Source organism: Magnolia sinica, chromosome 9 (genome assembly GCF_029962835.1).
Source record: "Magnolia sinica isolate HGM2019 chromosome 9, MsV1, whole genome shotgun sequence".
In the NCBI taxonomy this organism is placed as follows: domain Eukaryota; kingdom Viridiplantae; phylum Streptophyta; class Magnoliopsida; order Magnoliales; family Magnoliaceae; genus Magnolia; species Magnolia sinica.
In genome coordinates this window covers 39,134,468-39,156,958 of record NC_080581.1, presented here as the reverse complement: position 1 = coordinate 39,156,958, position 22,491 = coordinate 39,134,468, and the positions used below count along the sequence as shown (strand labels likewise).

General features: G+C 38.5%; 1 protein-coding gene across 1 annotated transcript; it reads right to left on the bottom strand.

Moving 5' to 3' along the window:
- Positions 1-6,157: 6,157 nt before the first annotated feature.
- On the bottom strand, positions 6,158-20,617 carry LOC131256261 (peroxidase 40-like). The gene is made up of 4 exons (XM_058257249.1): positions 20,338-20,617; positions 19,343-19,534; positions 17,132-17,297; positions 6,158-6,677 (listed from the first exon to the last, which is right to left on the bottom strand). Exons 1-4 carry the CDS (start codon positions 20,578-20,580, stop codon positions 6,268-6,270), a joined length of 1,011 nt encoding a protein of 336 aa, XP_058113232.1. The 5' UTR covers positions 20,581-20,617; the 3' UTR covers positions 6,158-6,267.
- Positions 20,618-22,491: the final 1,874 nt, after the last annotated feature.

Here is a 22,491-nt window from a genome sequence, read left to right as displayed (position 1 = left end):
TACAATTGTCTCTAAAAACATATTAACAGTGCAGATATAATAAATACATTACTGTGAGGCCATATCAATTTCATCTCCTTCGAACCGTTCGTACAACTCGGAACTCGAAGAGCGCCCGGAGCTCGAGGTGCGCCAGACACTGGTACCCTGTACCAAAAACAGACTGGCTACTCCCCTTGCCACCGGCCACTGGTGGTCGATGCTCTGTGGGGCCCAGCATGATGTATGTGTTTCATCCATGCCCTCTATCTATTTTTATAAATCATTTTAGTTATGAGAAAAAAAATGAGATATATCGAAATCTCAAGTGGACCACCTTATAAGAAACAGTGTTGAATGAACGTTAACCATTAAAAACGTTTTGGAGGCCATAAAAGTTTTTGATCAAGCTGATATTTATTATTTCCCTTCATCTGGGTCCTTATGACCTAATCAACGGATTAGATTTCAAATAAACAGTACAGTGGGCCTTAGGAGGATTATAATGGTGGATATCTAATTATTATTGTTTTCTTGTGGTGTGGTCCACCTGATATTTATATCCCTATCATTTTTTTATATAAAGCCGTAGAATGATATGTAAAATGGATGAACGGAATGGATGAAACACATATGTCTCTGAATCTAATCGAATCGAATCGGGTCGAATTACGGATCGGGTCGATTCAGAACAAGGACTATCCGCATCCGACCCGAAAATATTTCGGATCTGACTTATGCTACCCGATCCTGACCATCGGTTCTGTTCGAATCGGGTCGAATCGGGTCTGATCGGGTCAGATCCACCAGTTCGGGTATGAAATGCCCAGCTCTAGTCTCAATGATGTTCTTATCTCACTTAGTGTTTTAAATAGCAGTAGCGTGATGCGTAGTGCTCAGCCCTCTATAGCGTGTAGTGTAAATACATAGCATGAAGCATAAGCTTTTTAATTTCCTTTTTCTTCTCTTTCGTCATAAACTTCATCCATAAAACCGATGCACAAAGGCATAATTTTTTCAGTTAAAGTAGGGCAATTCACCCTTTAGGGAACGTTGGCCTAGTGCCTACTTTGGGTCTCAATGATGTTCTTATCTCACTTAGTGTTTTAAATAGCGGTAGCGTGATGCATAGTGTTCAGCCCTCTATAGCATGTAGTGTAAATACATAGCATGAAGCATAAGCTACACGATACTTCTATTTTTTTTTAATTTAAAAATAGGACAAATATAATAAATAGTGGGGAAAAAAAAAAGGAAAAAAATATAAAAATGGCTAAAAGATTTCATGGTTTTTAGCCAAAAATAGTTAGTGTCCAATTTGGGCTAACCATGTTATTCTCTTAAATTTTCAAAGACATTTTCATGTTGGGAATGACTCCTAAAGCTCAAAGGACCAAGAGTTATGATCGAACTAAAACTTACTATAAATAGTAAAAATGAAATTACAATGGACTTTTAATCATCGATTTGATGGAATTGCACAAATTTGGCGTGGGAAACCTGATATAGCAGGTTGGTTGGCTAAAGTGGCTTCTCCTACCCCAAAATCATATATTATATGTTGAATAACTCATTCTGGTTTGCTAGATATGCTTGCATTAGTGTTCTAACAGTCCTAATAACTTCGCCCTCCAATTAGGCCTTCTCTAGTCCATCTTGGCCATGAAAGTGTCCGCAACCCTCTCTACATCACAATTGCATGGCCTACCTTCACCAACACTGTGTTCATCTTCAATTTCCACACAATGTAATTGGAGCTATCAAACTTCAACACATGAAATTTGGTAGAACTCGAGCTACTCATCTGAAACACAATTGTAATATGAACGCTAGCATTATTTTATGCTAAAAGGCTTCAACCTTTGTCTTTGATGTCAATTGTTACAAAAAAAAAAAATGTAACGCCCTAGAAATCGGGGGTCGTGTATATACTCAACTCCCAAGTTCCTGGGGTCACTTATATCCGGTTTTCATTAACATGCGATTAATCCCGTCTAAACACGCAGCCTGGAATTTTCTGAAACATGAAGCACAACCACAAGAGTCTACTGAAATGAAAGAGACCAAAATCAAATACACACACACACACACACACACACACACACACACACACATATATACACAAGCCCAAAAGAATAAAGGGGTTGCACATGGCGACACCCAACAAAATCCTAAAAGAATAGCGAGTCCAAAAGAATAGAGCCGAGCCCACTGCTAGGCGATCTGATCCCTCCTCTCAAGCTGGCGGAAAATCGTCCATCAACTGGAAGTAGAACAGCTCGTCCTCCTCCTCGAAGCTCGCCTCGCCAGGCTTCTCATACCCTGAGTCACCTGCATCTATGAACAGGTCTGGTTGGTGTTTTAAAACACCGTCCTAGGGTGGGAGTGAGTGATCAACTCAGTTGGTGCTATTAGTCTCAAGTTATAACAAGCATCAATTATAATATGATCTTAATGAAAAGCAGTCAACCATAAACACCTAACTAATCTTATTAATGCACATGCATGGTCGATGATATGATGCGCGCCCTCCCCACAACGCTCCCTCAAGCGACTCCATCTAACGATCACGTATAACAACACTCCCTCAGCGCGACCTCGACTGCTGAGTCGCCACCCTAGCTAGTGCGATGCAATGCGATGGTAATAGCCGAGTTATTAGTTAAGTCCGTTCATCCAGTAGATTGGGGAATCTGATACACCCCACGTATCAATGCCCTGAGCTGGTTGCGAGGCCAAGGCCCTCCAATGTGTGAGGCCGAGACCCCACGGTCCGTGATCCTGTTGGGTTCTTTATCCCCAACTTCAGGCACATGAGGAGTGCCGAGAGAAAGGGATAGCTGGCGGTCACTACGGGGAGGCGCAGTACCCCAGCGTAGGCCGACAGCTCGGATACATCATTCCACCATGCCTGGCTCACGAAGCTGTGGACCAGTTACAATCGGTTATTGGTGGGTCACTTACAGTTGTAGGGTGTTCCAGGTTCCATACATGTGTGAGCAAACAGGGTTAACAAACAAGGTTGGACAGACAGTAGATGAGACCGCATGAGTCAGGCAAGCGAGAATGAGTGACATCGGGCACAAGAGTCCCATGTAGTCGAACTATAGCCACCCGAACACACCCGCCTAAACCCGTGGGTCTAGCCATAATATAGTCCTACCGATGGGGCTACCGTCTCTCATCCTATTCCTGACCAACCCAATAGGGTGTTAGTGATCTATAACATGCCACTATCCAAGTTATCAACTAGCATATTAACATCATGTTTTCATGCACCTCAATCATATGAATCAAATATTCTTAACAAGCAAGCTATCGCTATCATGAAATAAATGCATGTGAATTGTGTGGGTCTGTGAGGAAGTTAAGCACTTCCTCCATATTACGAAATCATATGCACAAGAGTAATGACATCATACATACTATGAAGCACAATACATGGAAGAATCAAACAAGGCATAATCATGTAATCATCCATACACAAAATCATGTGAGAGGCAAGAACGACATCATGAGAGATCTAAAGATGCAAATCCATACAATTCCTATAAACATACAATTCCTAGGGTTTCTTTAGAAGTTCAAATATAACATCCAAATAATCAAAATCATTAAGCTCGTACTAAAATTAGTGCTATGCCACCTAAGAATAATAGTCTACACCTATGGATTTGTTGAAGGCATGGGATCGACCTAGGAGGGTGGATTTCGGGGGTTGATCGGCCAGAATCCCTAAAACAACATTTACATGTTAGAACCCAAGCAAGTCCCTTCTCAATCACATGGGTTTCAACGAAAATGGGTGATGGATCTTACCTAAATGATTAACGGAGTGAAACGGGCGATCGTGAATGATGGATTCTTCTTGGAGAGGATGTAGGGAGTTGTGGGGGTTTGATTTCGTTGGGCTCCACCTTGATTTAGGGTGCACCTTACTCACTACCGCCTCTCTTTCTTCTCCTTGCTCTCTCTTTACTCCCTTGGCAATGGTAGTTGTGGTGGGAGTTATGAGATAAGAGAGGTTAGTTGTTGGTGGATGGTGGGAGTTTATGAAGGGGATTTGTTGTTGGAGAATGGAGAAGGGTATGAGGGAGAGGGATTTATTATTTTTGGAGGTTGTAGGAAGTTATGAGGGAGAGTTGGGGTTTATTTCCTAGACTTGGGCCCTTTGGCCTTAAGTTTCCTAAAATACCCACAATGGCCCTCTAGGACCCCCTATTAATGTTGGGGCTGCCCTAACACTCCCTTGGCCTCCAAATTTGGTGGGGAGGTGCCTTATGGCCCAATGAGGGGCCATATAAAATTTGGAGACAAACGGATGAACGGATATGGGGTCTGAGTAAGCGATTTCGACCTTTAAATGGCTCTGTGAGGTCTATTCTGGTGATTGGAGCGGTTTTGGTGGCCCTCTGGCCATGATACTTATAAGATAGATACTTCATGGCCCGCTGAAGGGCCATGCAAAATTTGGAGACGATCGGATATGGGGTTTGGTCGTACAGGTCCGATTTGCGATCAATGATCATCGTGCCACAATCGGGTCCCAGATTTTGTGGACGGGCATAGGAAAATACTTTAGACCCTCACCGTAAACATAGAAGAGATCCGACGGCTGGAAAACATATAATCTCAGTTTCATTTACAAGTGTTAGACTCCAATGTTGGCATTGGCAGGGCGCAGTCGGCAAGTGCCAGATTCCACTTCTGGGTGTCCACTGGGTCCGTGGTCTGCGATGGACCATAAGCCCAGTGAGATCTTCAGTCCCTTAAGTTTTTAGATTTTTCTGACCCTCCTCGGTCGCTGGGTGGCCCACACGGGCTGTTGTTAAGTGTAAACATGTCATCTGGCTTGGCGGCCCCCACCAAGTTCTATCGAGTCCAGCCTGGTCTATTCAGTTGGGTTAATCCTAGATTAATTTATTTGTGGTACCCTTCCATAAGTGGTTTAAACGAATGGTCTTGCGGCAAATCCTACGTAGGTGCCCCAGGACACTGTATTGGTTGGACGGGACGTTACAAAAAACCCCACCCAAAATTAATGCAAGCAAAACAAAAACACAAAGAAAAGTGTCAAACAAAAAACAAATGCAAACGAGAAATTATTAGAGAAAAGAGACAGAGATTTACGTGACTCAGCAATATGTCAATGTACACAAGGCAACAATATAAAGCTTTTTTTTTTTTCCATTGAAACAAGGGAAATAAGAAAATACTAAGGAAACCTCTCATACTTTTCCACCGTATGCAGTACCTATTATAAAAGAACCTCACCAAAGAATCTCAACATAGGAAGACCAGCCTTTCTCTACATGTGTTCATTTTATCGATAATTAATAAGATAATAACATTGAGCTTTCTTTTTCACTAAAATCAAATAAATGAGAAAAATACAAGGTATACCATTCTCCCACTTTTTCATGGTACATATAACTTATTGCCAAGGAATAACCTCTTGGAAAGGAATCTTACAAAAGAATCTCAATACATATGGACCCCTTTCTCTACATTCCCCTTATACATACAACCCACGTTAAAAATAGAACACTTGTCCAATTGTACTTTCCACATATAAGAAAACTCGAGAGCCTTGCTAATGGGGTCCAATGAGTTTTCCTCGGTCTCGGAAAGTTAGCTTATGTTTTCAATTAGGACATTATGCGTTGGTCACTAGGTCAAACACGTAATTAATTTACCTACATAGGTTGAGATGCAAATGGAGTAATTGACGGTCTATCTAAGAGGGCATGGAATACCCTTTTTTTTATTATTATTGGAAATTCCCTCACATTGTATTAATGTTCCTTTTGAGTTTATTTTAATAATTTTTTCAAATTAAAAATAAAAAAGAAAAAAAATAAAAATTCTTATGATGTTATTCGTTCAAGCCACACTCTCAAAATTTCCTTAACCTTTCTTTATTCTCATTAATGGAAAAGTGGTTTGTTTTCAGTTTCATCTAATATATTATGAAAATTGTAAATATTTGATTTCTATTATGTATATTTCCCTTTCGAAATGGAATGTACACAATGGAAATGAAATATTCCAATTTTCCTAATACAACAGGATCAAATTTCTCCTCATCTCTCCATCCTATTTCTTGAGTTTGCATCCACTAGAAAGACATGGAGAGCACAAAATAGTACACATCAACTAAGATAGTAACACTGCAATTTCCACACCCACACAATCAACACCAGAACAAACAACCATCCAAAGCATACAATAGAAAGCACACCCACTTAATCAACATCTAATCTAGGAATTAAGTAGACATAATATAATTTAGTTCATAATCCGGCAATTATGACGAATTTGGCCACTCTTCCCAGTAAGTGGTTTCAAGCTCCCCATTTTCACCATTGATGTCTTGAAGTCTTCAAAGAAGGCTTGTGGGTCCTCGGCATATGTCTCCACAAGATTGCGGGTGGCGATGCCATCTTCGGCCACAAGGGCTTGGTCGGATGCGAGTAGGCCCTCTCCAGATAAGAGGTTGGTGTAGTATTGGTTGTCGAAGGTAGCTGGTGTCACAAAGTCGAGCTCAGCTAATGTCATGTTATTGTTATCAAATTCAGAGCATAGCTGTTGCAATGAAGCGAGGAAGTCTTTATCAAGGCCTGGACTATCGGAACTGCTACTGCCCTTTAGGCGAGTGCTAAATGTTGAGCACCGAGCTTTTCCAATGGTGTGACCACCTACAACAGTGAATTTCTTCAAGTGATAAAATGGCCATGACTTTTAAGACTAATTGCATGAATGCTAAACTATGCTGATGTGAAGCTATAATAGAAATGCAAGGAAATGATTCTATAAAGATTAGTGCTGGTGTTTATATTTTGAATGCATGGAATTTGCAAAGATTTCAAATTTTCTTGAGAAATTTTAAAAACTAATTTCCCTATTCTTCAATCAATAAAGAAGAGAGGAAAACCCTGAGAACTGTAATGAGGAACATTTGGATCCTGAACATCATTAGGTGGGGCACACTATGAGTACGCTTCCTAGAGATCAAACTGGTTGAATCATTAGATGGTTCACACCTATATCAAACAAATGGATAGTTGGTAAATTAAAGAAGAAGAAGAAGATCAACTTCCATGTTGGAAGTACAGGCCTGCTTGATGAAATGACATGCCCAACTTTTGGTCTGGGGCTTGTTCATTGCCCCCCTACCTAATATATGAACCCGAGCTCACACACAGTGCCACATTGGAATGTGTGTCATCAAGCAGTCTGGCTGCCTCTAGTGAGAATTCTTGGCTGTTGATTTTAATAGATATTGGTCAATAGGGTGCAACTTGGGTGGGTAGGTGATGTAGAGGGGGTCGCATACACTTTCATGGCCAAGATGGACCAGAGATGGCCCAATAAGAAGCAGAGATGATCAGGTCCACCAGAACCTTAAAATAGTCGTACCTTGCAAACCAAAATGATTTTTTCAATATATCATATATGATTTTGAGGTAGGAGAAGCTACTTTAGCCAACCAACCCAGCTATTCTAGGTTGGCCATGCCGGATTTGTGAGATTCCATCGGATCGAATGCTTGCCATTGAAAACTTCTTGGCACCCATGGAAGTTTGGTTAAGCTAATATATATATATATATATATCTTCATTCATGTTTGGGTGACCTTATTAATAGGTCAGTAAGGAAGGTTTTAAAGGTGGGTGTCACTGCCCCTATTGCTTTATGTGGTGAGATCCATTTGAGCTTTGGATCTTCTTAATTTTCACACTCAAGAGCTAAAATGATCTCACCAAATAAATGGACGGTGCAGATGTAGAACATACATTATGGTTGAGCCCAAATAATTGGTGATATCAACACACCAACTAAGACGGTGGTGCGTGGCACACCATGCAAGCTGCTTATAGAAAGTAGGGAGTGGATTAGGTGTTGCCAGGGAAAACCTTTGTTACCCTTACCGTGTAGAATAGGGCATACTTTGATGAGTTTCTTTATATTTATGACATCCATCCTTTTTCTTACTTTATCTAAGGGCTTTATCCCAAAACTTAAGCAAATCCAAATGTTCAGTGGATCACACTGCTAGAAACAGTGGTGAATTAGCTTTAAAAGCTTTTTATAGGGCACAAAAAGTTTTGAATTAAGCTGATCTTTACATTTTCCCTTCACTAAACCTTATCAACAAGTTTGATGGAAACTAAACATTACAATGGACATTACTATGGCCCTTGGGAAGTTTTGATGGGTGTTCAATCACCACTTTTTTAAAAAAGTAAAAAAAAAAAAAATATAGTCCACCTGAGATTTGAGTCTTCTTCATTTTTGGACTCATGCCATAAAATGATCATGAAAAATGGATGGATGACATGGATATAAATTAAATGGATTGAGTTGGGCCCCACAATGAGGGCCGCACTGTCACTAGTGAAGAGGGGGCCGCATCTAACCTGCTCCCACTGCATTGGAAGCGGAATGCCTCATGTACGCATGGATTTCCCACTAAGCCTTTCGTAATAAGTTCTTGGGAACTTTGGTGGGGCTCATTATGATGCTTGTAAGAAATCCATCCGTTCATTCGTTTTGCAAGCTCGTTTTAAGACATGAGAACAAAAATAATCCTAATCCAACACTTAAATGAACCACACGAGAGGGGAAAATTGGGAAAAAATGCCTACCATTGAAGGCGAACACAAACAGAGATCACCAGTTGAACCTGACCACTGCTTTAATGCCCACGTCTCTTTGCACTCTACCATTCAAAGCCTCTCATCTTCTTTATTATCCAATGAGAGGTGGATGGATCTCTTCATGCTTAGGAATTAGGAATGCTAGAGCTAGATAGAGTACCCTAGAATATTATATAAATCTTAGGGAATGTCAATCGTCATGCGTTGAAGGAAGTTCCTGGGGGTGAGACGTTAGACCATAGTGAAAAAAGCAGTGGGAGATTGATGCATGAGATTTATCCATGTCGTACATCCACTTGTTGAAATTATTTTAGGATGTAAAGGAAAAAAAAAAAAAACATGAATGAGATCCAAGGATCAAGCGATCCACACAAGGGGGATTAAACATCTACTGTTGAAAACTTTTTTGGGGCCACACATGTTTTGGACCGAGCTTAAATTGGTTTTTTCCCTTCATCCAGAGCTACATGACCTTATGAATAAGTTGGATTGAAAATGAGGGATATCCGAATTGACAACATAAACATGAGGCAGATCCAACCCTCAAGTGGACCACACCCACGGAAGGAGCTCCCTAACAAAGCATTCCATGTCAAATTTTGTCCAACTCTAGTGTGGACCACTTGATGGTTGGATCTATCTTATTTTTTTTTTACTACTTCCCTAAAATGACATGGGATAATGGATGAACAATGTTGATAAAATCCACGCATCACGGTGGGCCCCACATAGCTCTACCTATACCGAGCTTGAGACATGTGAGGTAGTACACAATCCATCTCCGGGAAACGAATAGACGTGGATTTCCTGTGACTAGGGTTCACATGAAGTTCTTGTGGTTAGAATGCATACATCATATTGGGCCCCACTTCGTGTCATCTGATCATTGATTGGGAGGTCGATCAGGTGATCATAAGTGATTTGCACTATTCGATACTCGATCGAGGACTTGATGAAGTGATTTACGGTGGTTTCCACCATTCGAGTAATGATTGGAGGTTGATTGGATGGTCGAAAGCACTTTATGTTGTACGATCATTGATTGGGAGGTTGATGGGGCGATCGTCAGTGATGTGCAACATTCGATCATCGATTAGAGACTTGATGAAGCGATGTACGATGATTTTCACCCTTCGATAGAGGATTGGATGTTGATTGGATAGTCAACAACACTTTATATCATTCAATTGTTGATTGGAGGTCGATCAAGCGATTGTCGGTTATGTGCACCATTCCATTGTCGATGGGGGAATTGATGACACAATCTATGGTGGTCTATACCGTTTGATCGTTGATTGGAGGTTGATTAGATGGTTGATAGCACTTCATGTCATCCGATTGTTGATTAGGAGGTCGATTGGGCGATCATCAGTAATGTGCACTATTCGATCGTTGATTGGGAACTTAATGAAGCAATCTACGTTGGTTTCCACCGTTTAATCGATGAGCACACAAACAGATGAAGGAAAACTATTCATAAGAGCACATGGGAAAATGAAGGGAAATCTCAAATATCAACTTTATCCAAAACTTTCGTGACCCCCAAAAAGTTTTTAACAGCACAAGTTCAATTCCCACTAGTTCTTTGGGATGATCCACTTGGGCTTCAAATATGATTAAAGTTTAGGTTCGTTTCATAAAATGCATTACTAAAATGTATGGATGGTGCGGATTAGACATATACATCACATGTAGGCCCCATAGAGGTTACTTAATGTGCTTAGCTTAGTAGGTGTTAATGGTTGTTACCCATGCAACTACTTAGAGAGAGAGAGATGGGTGAGGGAGATGGGATCGGATAAGCTGCTACCTGAGTAACACCTTAGTGAGTGTTACCCCTACTGTAGGGCCCACCTCGATGATCTGTTGGATATCCACATCGTCCATTCATTTGTATTGGTCATTTTAGGACGCATATTAAAAATACTCTATCCTTTCGTAATGAATCTATATTCGTTGTAAAAAGTTTAATTTGGTATTTTTCACAATGAGTTTAACTAGTCATCATTAAAATAACTTTTTGCAGTGACTTTTGTGTCATTGCAAAAAATAACGTTTTGCGACAATACTTAATTCGTCGCACAAAGTGGACATTAGCAGGAAAAATTCATGTGATAAGTTTTTATGATGATAATTGCAGCTCGTCGCAAAAACTTTGATTGTTGGCGACGATTTACAATGTTGTTGCAAACACTCTACTCTGTTGCAATAAAACTACACGTTTGTAACGAGTTTAACTAGTCGTTGCTAAAAGAAACTGCTTGTAACGACTTTTGTGTCGTTACAAAAAATAATGTTTTGCGATGACACTCAATTCATCGCACAAAGTGGACATTAGCGATAACAATTGAAACACGTTGTGAAAAGTATTTCCTGCAATATAATTTTCCGCAGAAAAATTCATGGGACAAATTTTTGCGACGACAATTGGTATATTCGGCAATAAAACTACATTCATCGCAAAAGGTCTAATTTGGTATATTCGACAACAATTTAAAATAAATAGTTCATCTTTTTGCGATGAAAATACATTCGTTGTAAAAAGTCCAATTTTATATTTTTCAAACGAGCTTAACCAGTCGTCACTAAAAGCCAATGTTTACAACAACTTTTGTGTCGTCGCAAAACACTTTTTTTTTTTTTTGTGACGACAGCCAATTCGTCACAAAAAGTGGCAATTAGCGATGACTGGTTAATCTTGTTGCGAAAAGTCTTTTATGCCACAATTTCCCATGAAAAAATTTATGCAGCAAGTTTTCAAAAATTTTAACTATTGGTGACAATTTAAAATGTTGTCGTAAATAATTGATTTTTGGCAATGACCTAGAATGTCGTTGTAAAAAATTAACTTTTTACGATGAAGTTAGACTCGTCGTTAAAAAAGTCGTCACAAAAAGTCTAAATTGTTGTAGGCATCATGAGTTGTAGTTATCTAAGAAAAGGTGATCGCCCAACCTTATAAGGAGATTTATATTTTTCGTGAAATAATTGAATAGGATAGTGGGTTAGGCATTAAATGGAGGAGAATTCATAAGGCCCACAAGTATGAGTTTTCTTCATTTTACTGTCAAACTCACTGATCTTATTGTGAGGATTTAAGAAAATCTAATGCATATTAAACTCTACTCATAAGAAGGTTTAAAGGATTGATCTTATAATTTGCTACTAGATTTTGAAATTGACTGAATTGTAATATAAGGTTGAATACTTCTTAGAAAAATAATAAACTTGATTAGTTATTTGATGCAAATTTATTTAATTTATGAGCAGTAATTTTATTTTATTTTTGGACTGGAATGAAAAAAAAAAAAACTTCTAACATTAGAGTGTATGGGCCTTGGCTGGAAGCTTTGTTTGGAAAAACAACATGTACCTTTAGAATCAAGTGCGTCAACGGAGAGAGCCTTGTATGAGTGGTGGGAGTGATCTAATCACCTAAGTCTAATGTTCATTGATGTTCATGTTAGTAAGAGCATTAGGTCTTCAATTCTCGAATGCGATAAAGTTAAGGATTTCATGCAAGTTGTTAAAGAGAAATAAGTTTTGAAAATGTGTTGGCTAGTATCCTAATGAAGAAGTTTTCATTCATGAAATACAATCATACTAAGGGTGTGTGTGAACACATTATGGAAATGAGGGACAATGGGGCTCAACTTAAGTCCTTAGAGATTTAGATCTCGAAGTAATTTCTTGTCCATTACATACTCAACTTCTTGTATATGGGGCGTGGGCCATTTAAGATTTCCTATAATACATATATGGATAATTGATGAATTAATGAACTTCTAATTATATGTGTTCAAGACGAAGGGAGATTGAAGTAGGAGAAGCTAGAAATGTCATCTAATGACTCATGGAAAGGGACATGTAGAAAAGAAAAAAATTCTTCACAAAATAATAAAATGGAATAAGTGCCAATGAAGCATGACATGAAAAACACTTCTACACGTTTCTTTTATAAGAAAAAATGACACACGAAGAAAGATTACCCCAAGTATAAAAAATGGCTTGAGAAGAAAGGCAAACTCATATATCTTGTGTTTTATCAATCTAGTTCCGTAGATGCTCATCATAACAGTTAATGATTGATTCTTGTTCAACAATTAATATTGCCACTAGTATACATGGCTTTCTCAATAGAAGGAAACTAATGGGAAGTGAACAAAGCATCTATTAAGGAAACTGATGGGAAGTGAACAGAGCATCTATTAAGGAAACTAGATGCGTTCACATGTGAAAACTGTAAGGACCTTTAGATTACCATTGCACTCTGATTTTATTTTAGACCTTAATAATGACTTTTACATTCACCCTTCTAAAAAAATTGATTTCTGTTTCAATACTCATACCTTTTGGTTTCAGCTTTAACTTTGTTGGTTTGATTTTTAATCTAGTTAGGGATTCAATCGTTATTAGCATTAGAACTCTAGTTAATGGTTTATATAAATTATATTTTGACCCAAACTATGAGTATAGTCTTGTAACAATGCATCATAATATTGACATCAAGCATGGTGTTATTAATGAAAAGGCCTCTATGTTGTGGCACAGGAGATTAGAACACATTTTCATATAATGAAGAGGTTGGTGAATGATGGAGTCTCAAGGGCTCTAGACTTCTTTTACTTTGGAACTTATGTAGACTATATCAAGGGAAAATATACCAACAAAATTAGTAAAAGTGTAAAAAGGAGCTTTAAAGGTTTTTGAATCATGTACACAGACATATATAAGATCCTTTCCTAATCCTAGTCCTAATAGTGAGAGATACGTTATCTCATTTATTAACATACGATATATGTATTTCTATCTTTTATTTTAGAAGGCAAAGGCATTAGATGCCTTCAAAACCTATAAGTCAAAAGTAAAGAAACAATTATGAAAGGCAATTAAGATCGTGAGGTCAAATAAAGGTCAAGAAGACTGTAGAAGGTACATAAAAATAAGGACAAAAATCAAGTTTATTTACAAGGTTCTTTAAAGAATATGACATTATTACTTAGTATACAATGTTGGGTACACCAAATTAGAATAGTATAGCTGAAATGTGGAACCACACATTTATGGACATGGTGAGGATTATGCTTAGCAACTCAAACATTTTCTTGTTAGCGTAGCGTGAAGCCTTAGAAATTGCTCTCTGTGTGTGTGTGTGTGTGTGTGTGTGTGTGTGTCCTAAGCAAGGTTCTATTTAAGGTTCTTCCTAAGACAACCTTTGAATTGTGGAATAAATGGAAGCCTAGTTTAGGCAATTTATATATATGGGGTTATTCAACTAAGGTCATGGTGAACAATACACAGGAAAGAAAGAATCAAGAACAATTAGTGAATATTTCATTAGCTATGCGAATAAGTATAAGCGATTCAAGTTCTATTATCCTTTGCACACACCTACTATTGTTGAGGCAAGAAATGCTATTTTTTTAAAGTATGGCAACATTAGTGGCACTGAGCATAGAAAAGTAGAATTTGAGGAAATACAAATTACAAGTATATCACCCGTATATGAAGGAGAGTTTATGCTCTTCAAGGGAATTCTCATGTTATATCCGTGAAGAGTAATCGATTAAGGAACGACCACTCTATGAGGATTAAGTTGTCATAAAGCCTATTGTCCAGAATCAATAAAATGTGGATGAGGAGGTGGGATTGAGAAGATATTCAAGAGTAAGAAAGTCATCATTTTCTTCTTGTAAGAGTCTAATTTTGATGTTAAACCTATAGATGATCCTAACTCATTTTTACAAGCCATGAGCCGAGAAATTTCTACACTTTAGCATGATTCCATGAAGGAAAAAATAGATCATATGGTTACAAACTACGCATGAGATCTTGTCAAGTTGTCGAAAGGAGTGACTGACAATATAAAGTGATATAAGGCTAGAATTATAACTAAATAATTCACTTAGAAAGAAAGCATGGATTGCTATGTGATATTTTCTCTAATCTCTAAAACTCATTTGGAACAATCATGAATTTACTAGTTGACTTTGACTTAGAACTATATTAAATGAACGTAAAGACACATTCTTGAATGAATATCTTAAGAAAAATGTATATATATTTCAACTTGAATGTTTTTCTTCAAATAAAGACAATTGCTTAGTTTGCGGAGTAAAAAAATCCCTATATGGACTAAAGCATGCCTCCCGTTGGAAGTATTTCAAGTTTTAAAACTTTGATACTTCATTTAGTTTTATGGAAAGTATCATCAATGAATGCATTTACCTCAAGATCAGTAAGAAAAATTCACTTTCTTGGTCTTATATATTGATGACATTTTGCTAGCAAATTGTGACTTTGGTTTACTACATGAGAAAAAATAGTTTTTTGCACGAACTTTGACATGAAGAATTTAGGTGAAGCCTCTTAAGTGATCGGCATAGAGATTCACATATACAGGTCTCAAAAGGCATTAGGATTGTCTCAAAGAGCTGACATTAATAAAGTTTTTAAAAAGATTCAGGATGAAGGATTGTTTACCTAATGTGGCACTAATAATTATATAGGGCAATAAATTCAATTTAACTCAATGTACGAAAAATGCTATGGAGCATTATCAAATGAAAAATATTCCCTATGGATCTGCGGTTGACAGTTCAATGTATGCATAGGTTTGTATAAGACTAGACATTATATTTATAATAAGATTTCCATGTAGATACTATAGAAATAGATGCGTGTAACACTCAAGAGTTGTAAAGAAGGTTATATAGTATTTATAAGGGATGAAGGACTAAAAGCTTACATACAAGCATTTCAACCATTTGACAGTGATTGGAATTCAGACTTAGACTTTGTTAGCTGACCTAGGAAGTCCATATTAGGGTATATCTTCTTGCTTGTAAGAGGTGATGTATCTTGAAATAGGAAATAGACTTTAACGGCTTCATCTACTATGGAAGCAGAGTTCATGGCATTTTACAAAGCTACTTCATAGGTATGTGATTGAGGAATTTTATTATAGGGCTTGAAGTTGTGATAATTATTAGAAACAAAAGAAGTGGAAGTCAAAACAAGCATATCCATGCATGTACACTACTTTGTTGTTAGAGAGACTCCAAACTCATTTGTGGCCATTGAGCACATAAGTAGTAAGCTGATGATTGTACACCCTATGGATAAAAGAGCTAGTGCTTAAGTTGTATAATGAAAATGTGGAGCATATGGGGCTCATTAGCTTCTCTTTCATTTGAATTATTATGTGCATCTGATACACCAGTTAGAATTTATTTGTTTTGATATTGTAATATGGTGTGAGATGATTCTTTTATTTATCTGTCTTCTCATATTTGTTAAACATAAGGTTTTAGAGGATGATAAAATGCCTACATGAAAAGTTGGTCCTTGAATGGGCATTACGTAGCTGATTCATAAAGAAGTTATACCACATAAAGCACTCATTTAGAAGAAATCAATAGAATTATGGGTAATACTTATTTGAAAGATATTTGTTACCATGATTTATGCATTGGAACTCATTGATTGAATATTCATTGTTTCAAAAATAATAATAATTAGAAAGTGAATGATTTTGTTTCTAAAATGCATGGCTATGTGTAAGGTTTTTTTTTTTTTTTTTTTTCAAAAGCTTCAAAACCCTGGCATGTCCTTTGCAAAACCAATTGTATCAATATGCGCCGAGTAGGAGAATGTTAGACATTTCTCTTAATCTAGGAAGAGACTGATGTGATCCACATTACCACGTCAGCCTCCTCCATACCGTTATGCTGCCATGCCAGCTCAATCTATACTATTATACACATTTGTCTTTACTAGTTTTCAAAACTACTAGCCTTTTTTGAAATAATGTAATTACCATTTCCTTTAAGATTCTAATTAGCTGAGATAGATAATTTTTAGGAATTAACTAACCCATACATGATTTCCATATTGTTTCCACTTTTCTCAATAGGGAAAAATAAAAAACTATAAAGTGATAAATTTATGAGGTCCCTCATTTAGCAAGCAAGTGAATTTAATTAACATGACACCAGTAATATTAGCATATGGTGCTCTCTCTCATAGATTGAAATATTATTAATTTAAGGTAAAACATTAAGTGCACGAATCCAAGAAAGTCATGCACATGTGACACTAGTTCGTTTATGGGTGGATATACGTCATGCATCCAACATTAAAAGCAAGGATAAACTTCAAATCTAACTGCCATTGCTGGAGATATGATTTTTTGTATTCCCTTTATTTTGCTTGCATAGGTAAAGCACGGGTTGTCATGGATGGAGTGGATTTCACATGTACAAAATGGTGGTCCTAAGTAAACTGGGTGTTTTACGGGCTCTCCTTTGTGTGGTAGGTAATTCGAGGCTAGTTACTTGATGCTCTGACCTTAATACTCTTGATACACAGGAATCTTGAATAGGTAAACGTGGGAAATATTAACTCAAAATAAATCAATTAAGTTGCGGAGCACACAATGACTGAAAAATCAGATTTGTTAATAATCCATGGCAATGAGAAGTTGGAGATACCTGAAAGGGCAACCATATCTTTCTGGGACAATCCGACGTTCTGAAACTTACTGACGAGCGTTGCCACATCAGAATTTGGAGCGGGTATGTTTTTATTCGCTAATCCCTTGTTGGCGAACAAGCTGTCCCTCCTTCCCATCAGCACTTGCCATGTGGGCCCACCTGACTGCCAATGGTAAATGACCAGTCCACGTCAGCTGGGAGATGTCTATAGGCCTCATATCATCTTCCCATAAAATTGGTTGGTCTATACCGTGCGTTTGCTAAGATTTACTAAATTGTGCCAATTCCCACATCATATGAATCCAACCCATCAGAGTAGGGGTTCCGCACCAATTAGATGATCTAAACCGTCTGGTGTCTCACGTTGAGTTTGAAGTACTGAGCATGCCACTTTAGCCATCTATTTGATGGCCACCAAATCGGACGGGTAGGACTGTGCAATCAATGTAAATTTTGGATGGTGTGGATCGACATATCTATATATATATATATATATATATATATATATATATATATATATATATATATATATATATATATATATATATATATATATATATATATAAACCGGTTGAATTGGCACATTTAAAATTTTGTGATTCAACCAGAGGCCAACCCTTGTAACTGAGGTTGTTAAACGGGTACTCAGAGTAGGTCATGTTACAATGATCCAAACCCATTATATGATGGGCCTCACCGCCCGTGGATGGGTGATATGCAAAAAGATCTTTAAGATTAGACAATCCTATCAATGGCACACAAAACAAGGTTTAAAGGAGATGGTTCCTATTCAAAGGAAAAGCTTTCAAATATCAAAGGATTGAAATACCACAATTCAAATGACTTTTTTCATCCATCGAAAGTGAGGACCATCATATAAACGGTCTGGAGTATATATAGAAGCATTATTACAGATCCACTGTTAGGGATGAAAGTCAAGCCGATTGGGTCAGGTTGGAACTCAACCCTAAGACCAACCCAAGATTCCTATACCTCAATCCCAACCCAATCGAATCTCAGGTTAGGAATTCTCAACCCAAGCCCAAGCCAACCGGGCTCAGTCGGGTAGATATATGCTAATATTTTCGTTATTACATTAATTTATTATACTTCAATATATGTCTTATTTTTTGTACCTAGGATTTTATTAATTATAAATGTAGTTATTTATTGTAAAGAATTTCATTTTATTTTTTTCTAAACAAACAAGCTAAAATATAGGACTATTCCTTTAAAAGTCGTATAGCACACAATCTATTTGGGAGAGAGATGTCTTGCATATCTCGTTAGCTTGAGTCATCAAAATTGATGTGGACCAATGAGACTCGAGGGCGCTGGAATTTCATGTACCTTTAACACAGATGATCCACACACAATTATAATTTATATATCAATCAGGTTCAGGTTGGGTCAGGCAATACAAGACCTCAACCCAAGCCCGACCCAAGTTTCATTCGGTTGGTGTTTGTATGCTTGAGACCAAACCCAATACATCCCGCACCAAACCATAAATTACAGAACAGAGTGCGGAAGCATGCTTTATGCATTTAAGACAAGACTACTGTTATATTTCACCATCATTTTCGTAGAAGTCATTTTGACAATGTGTGATCCATCAGCAATGGGGTACACAATTTGGACGCTAAAGATTTTATATTTATTGAGATGTACCATGAGAAATTTTTAATTACAAATGATGGTGAACTATCACTAAAATCTAGCACGTGTTTAGCATGATACTAAAGCTTCTCTGTACGTAGATCAGAACATGGAAAATGTGATTATCAGAGTCTCATGTGGTCAAGTAAATAAAAATAATCGCACCAATCAAGGAACTTTGTCTTGATGGATCCTTATATCCGGCATCCGTTTTGGCTGGAGTATTGTGATTGTTCACCACCATTTTCAAAAGTTGTGATAGTAGACACATGGCATATCTGAACCTCAATCCGGATGCCTCAAATTGTAGGGCCCACAGTGTATACAACATAGTATAAAGTTAAACACTCAGTGTCCAAATTCAACTGGCGAAATCAGACGGTTAAGATCATCTGATCAGCGTGATTTCTAGCCTATGATTCATCCACTGGGAGACTCACGATCTAGATGGTCCAGATTGTCGTAGGTATGCACCAAATGTATAGCAGTTGTGGAATGTGACCAAACACTCTACTTGTAAGACATGCACATGTGGGTTAGGAGGCTTACAAGCACAACAGAGTCGCGAGCTGCAATTGCAAGAATATCAGCGCAAGAGACGGTTTCAGGGCATGCAAATTCCAGCTCTGATTTGATAGCATCAATCACCTCAAACCCTCTCAGTGAATTCAAGTTAGGCGCTGCTGTCTTCTCTCCTTCAAATGTAAGTGTGTCGTCTAACAGCACCGATGCGTCGCACCCCTTCAAAAGTCTCAAAATATTAAAAATTAAAATATAAAAAAATTAAAAAAAAAAAAAACACACAAGTTTTGATTGAGCATCATATCCGTACATCAGGTGGGCCACACCGGTTAGACGCCCTGTCTGAAGAATCAGGCCTGTCCACTTTATTTATTCCAGTGTATGAAACTAACAGGTACATTGTCGCCCACTAGATGAGTCAACCGGCCTGATATTTGTGTCAGGGCCCACCTGACGGGGAAACGGATTGGCTACTCCCCTGCCACCAGCCAATGGCTGATGGTCGTAACTCTGTGGGCCACACCATGATGTATGTGTTTCATCCATGCCATCCATCTATTTTTATAGATCATTTTATGGAAGGAGACAAAAAATGAGGTATTTCCCAATCTTAAGCGGATCACATTACAGGAAATAGTGTTGAATGAACGTCGACCATTAAAAACTTTTCAGGGCCATAAAAGTTTTGGATCAAGCTGATCCTTTTTTTTCCCCCCCTTCATCTGGGCATTTATGACCTAATCAACAGATTGGATGTCAAATAAACAGTACAGTGGTCCTTAGGAGGATTTTAATGGTGGATACCAATCACTGTTGTTTTCCTGTGGTGTGGTTGACCTGAGATTTATATCCTCATAATTTTTAGGATCAAGTACTAAAATGATCTTTAAAAATGGATGAACAGAATGGATGAAACACATACATCATGGTGGGGCCCACAGAGCACCAATCCGTTTCCACCTGAGGGACGGCTCCAATATTCACTCATGTAGAGAATGCATCAATTGGTTCATGGAACGTACATTAACGAAGCAATCATGGAAATGTAGACGGAGAAGCGACGCAGCCATTCGTGGGTCGTCGGCCACGGCCTGCTCTACACCTGCAAAGACAATTGCTTCCACGCCGGGGCAGCGGGTCTGGTATGCGTCGGCTCGTAGATAGCCAGTGGTTAGGCATGCTTGGGTGAAGAAGGCATTTGGAATGGTGGCCAAGAAGATCAGTAGACTAAGCATAAGCAAAGCACAAAAAGGGTACTGCACCATATTGAATAAAAGCACAGCTTCTACTAAGTTGTGCTCTTTGAACTGAGGGGTGGGAATGGGGAGCGAGCGAGAGTTTCTCTTTATTTATGTAGCCAGTTAACAGACAAGGAAATGATAGCAAAGAGAGAAATTATATGGTACTCGATCGTAGGGTTCATGCAATATACTGGGATTTTTGGTTTCTACAAGTGGGACCCAAGCTCATTAATACAAGACATTTGTCTTTTTGGATGATCTGAGACACTCCTTTTGGTTGGAAGATCTTAGATACCAGTCTTGGACAATATGGACGTTCCTTTGTTTTCTTTTCTTGACCCTTTGTTTTCAAGACATGGGTTTAGAAGGTCGAGATAGAAGTATAAGATGAGATCTTTAGGATATGTTCCATCCAACGTGGAACTCAACGTACCAATGATCTGGATGAAGTAAACAATGGGCCCCACTTGTACAAATTCAAAAGTTGAGTATGATGTGCTCGTAATCCAGTGGAGGATCATATAAGATCATGCAAGGGTGGTGGTGCCTTTTACGTGAGTCTGTCGGGTGGTTGGAGGGAGGAGTCAAGGATTAGAAATGGTCATGGGTCAGTAGATAATGATTCAAGATAACAAGGTATACCCTTTTCTAGAATGTTCTGGGCTACATGGCCATGTGATTCTTCATCTTTCTCTGCCCTTTGTAATATTTGGAAGATTTTTTAGGTGGATGGGGATGACCTAGGGACTTTTCTAGCGCAGCACCTTACATGTGGGCTACTAAATCAAGACCGTCCATCGAGTGGGTCCTGTCATTAGATGGGCCATGGTTGAATATTACACCAATTGGAGGGTCCTAGCCATCAGTTTTTAGGGTGACCACTATCCGATCAGTGTGATTTTCGTAAATGGGCCATTCACGAGTAGGAAACCACTACATGGAAGACGCACATCTTCCACTCCACAACTCCCGCCATGAGGTGCCTGCTTCCCGACGACAGATTCACATGTTAGAGATCTGGACCATATGTCACCCACGATACACTGTCAACATGGACGTAGATTTGGCTGGTGAAACCTACATCAGCCAGGTAGCTGATGGAAAATCTCTGTGGGCCCCACCATGATGTATGTGTTTTATCCACACCGTCCATCCGTTTTTTCAAGTTAGACAGCACCATAGGAAACAGTGGGGATCGAATGCTTACGTTGAAAACTTATTGGGTCCCACGGCAATGTTTATTTGCCATCCAACCTGTTCATAAAACCACATAAACCTGGACGATGGGAAAACGCAAATATCAGCTTGATCCAAAACTCCTATGTACCCCAAGAAGTTTTCAACGGTAGGCATTCAATCTCTACTGTCTCCTATGGCGTCGTCCACTTGATATTTGTATCTGCTTAATTTTTTTCAACAAAAATGAGGTGGAAAAATGAACGGACAGCGTCGAGAAAACACATGCATCATGTTGGGGCCACAGAGGCTGATTAGGTAAGACCCCGGACTCACCCAAGAGCGGTCCTTACCCTGGGGCCCACCTTGACGCATGTATCCTGCATCCACACCGTCTATGACGTGATCATATTATAGCATTGCTCCAAAAATGAAACACATCTAATTTTCAGGTGGACCCTATCATAGGAAATAGTGGTGATTAAAAATCCTACCATCCAAAACTTCTTAGGATGCACCTTAATGTTTCATTTTCCATCCAATCTGTTGATAAGGTCACGTAAGAGTGGACGAAGGAAAATAAAAACAAATATCTGGAAAAATAGATGGACAGAGTGGATGCAGAATACATATATCAAGGTGGGCCCACAGTAAGGGCCACCCCATGGTCCTCACCTAATCCGCTCCCACCAATAATAATGTCGAGCGGCTAATGAGGCAGGTCAAACATCTCGGTGGGCCCAATAAATGATTATGCAT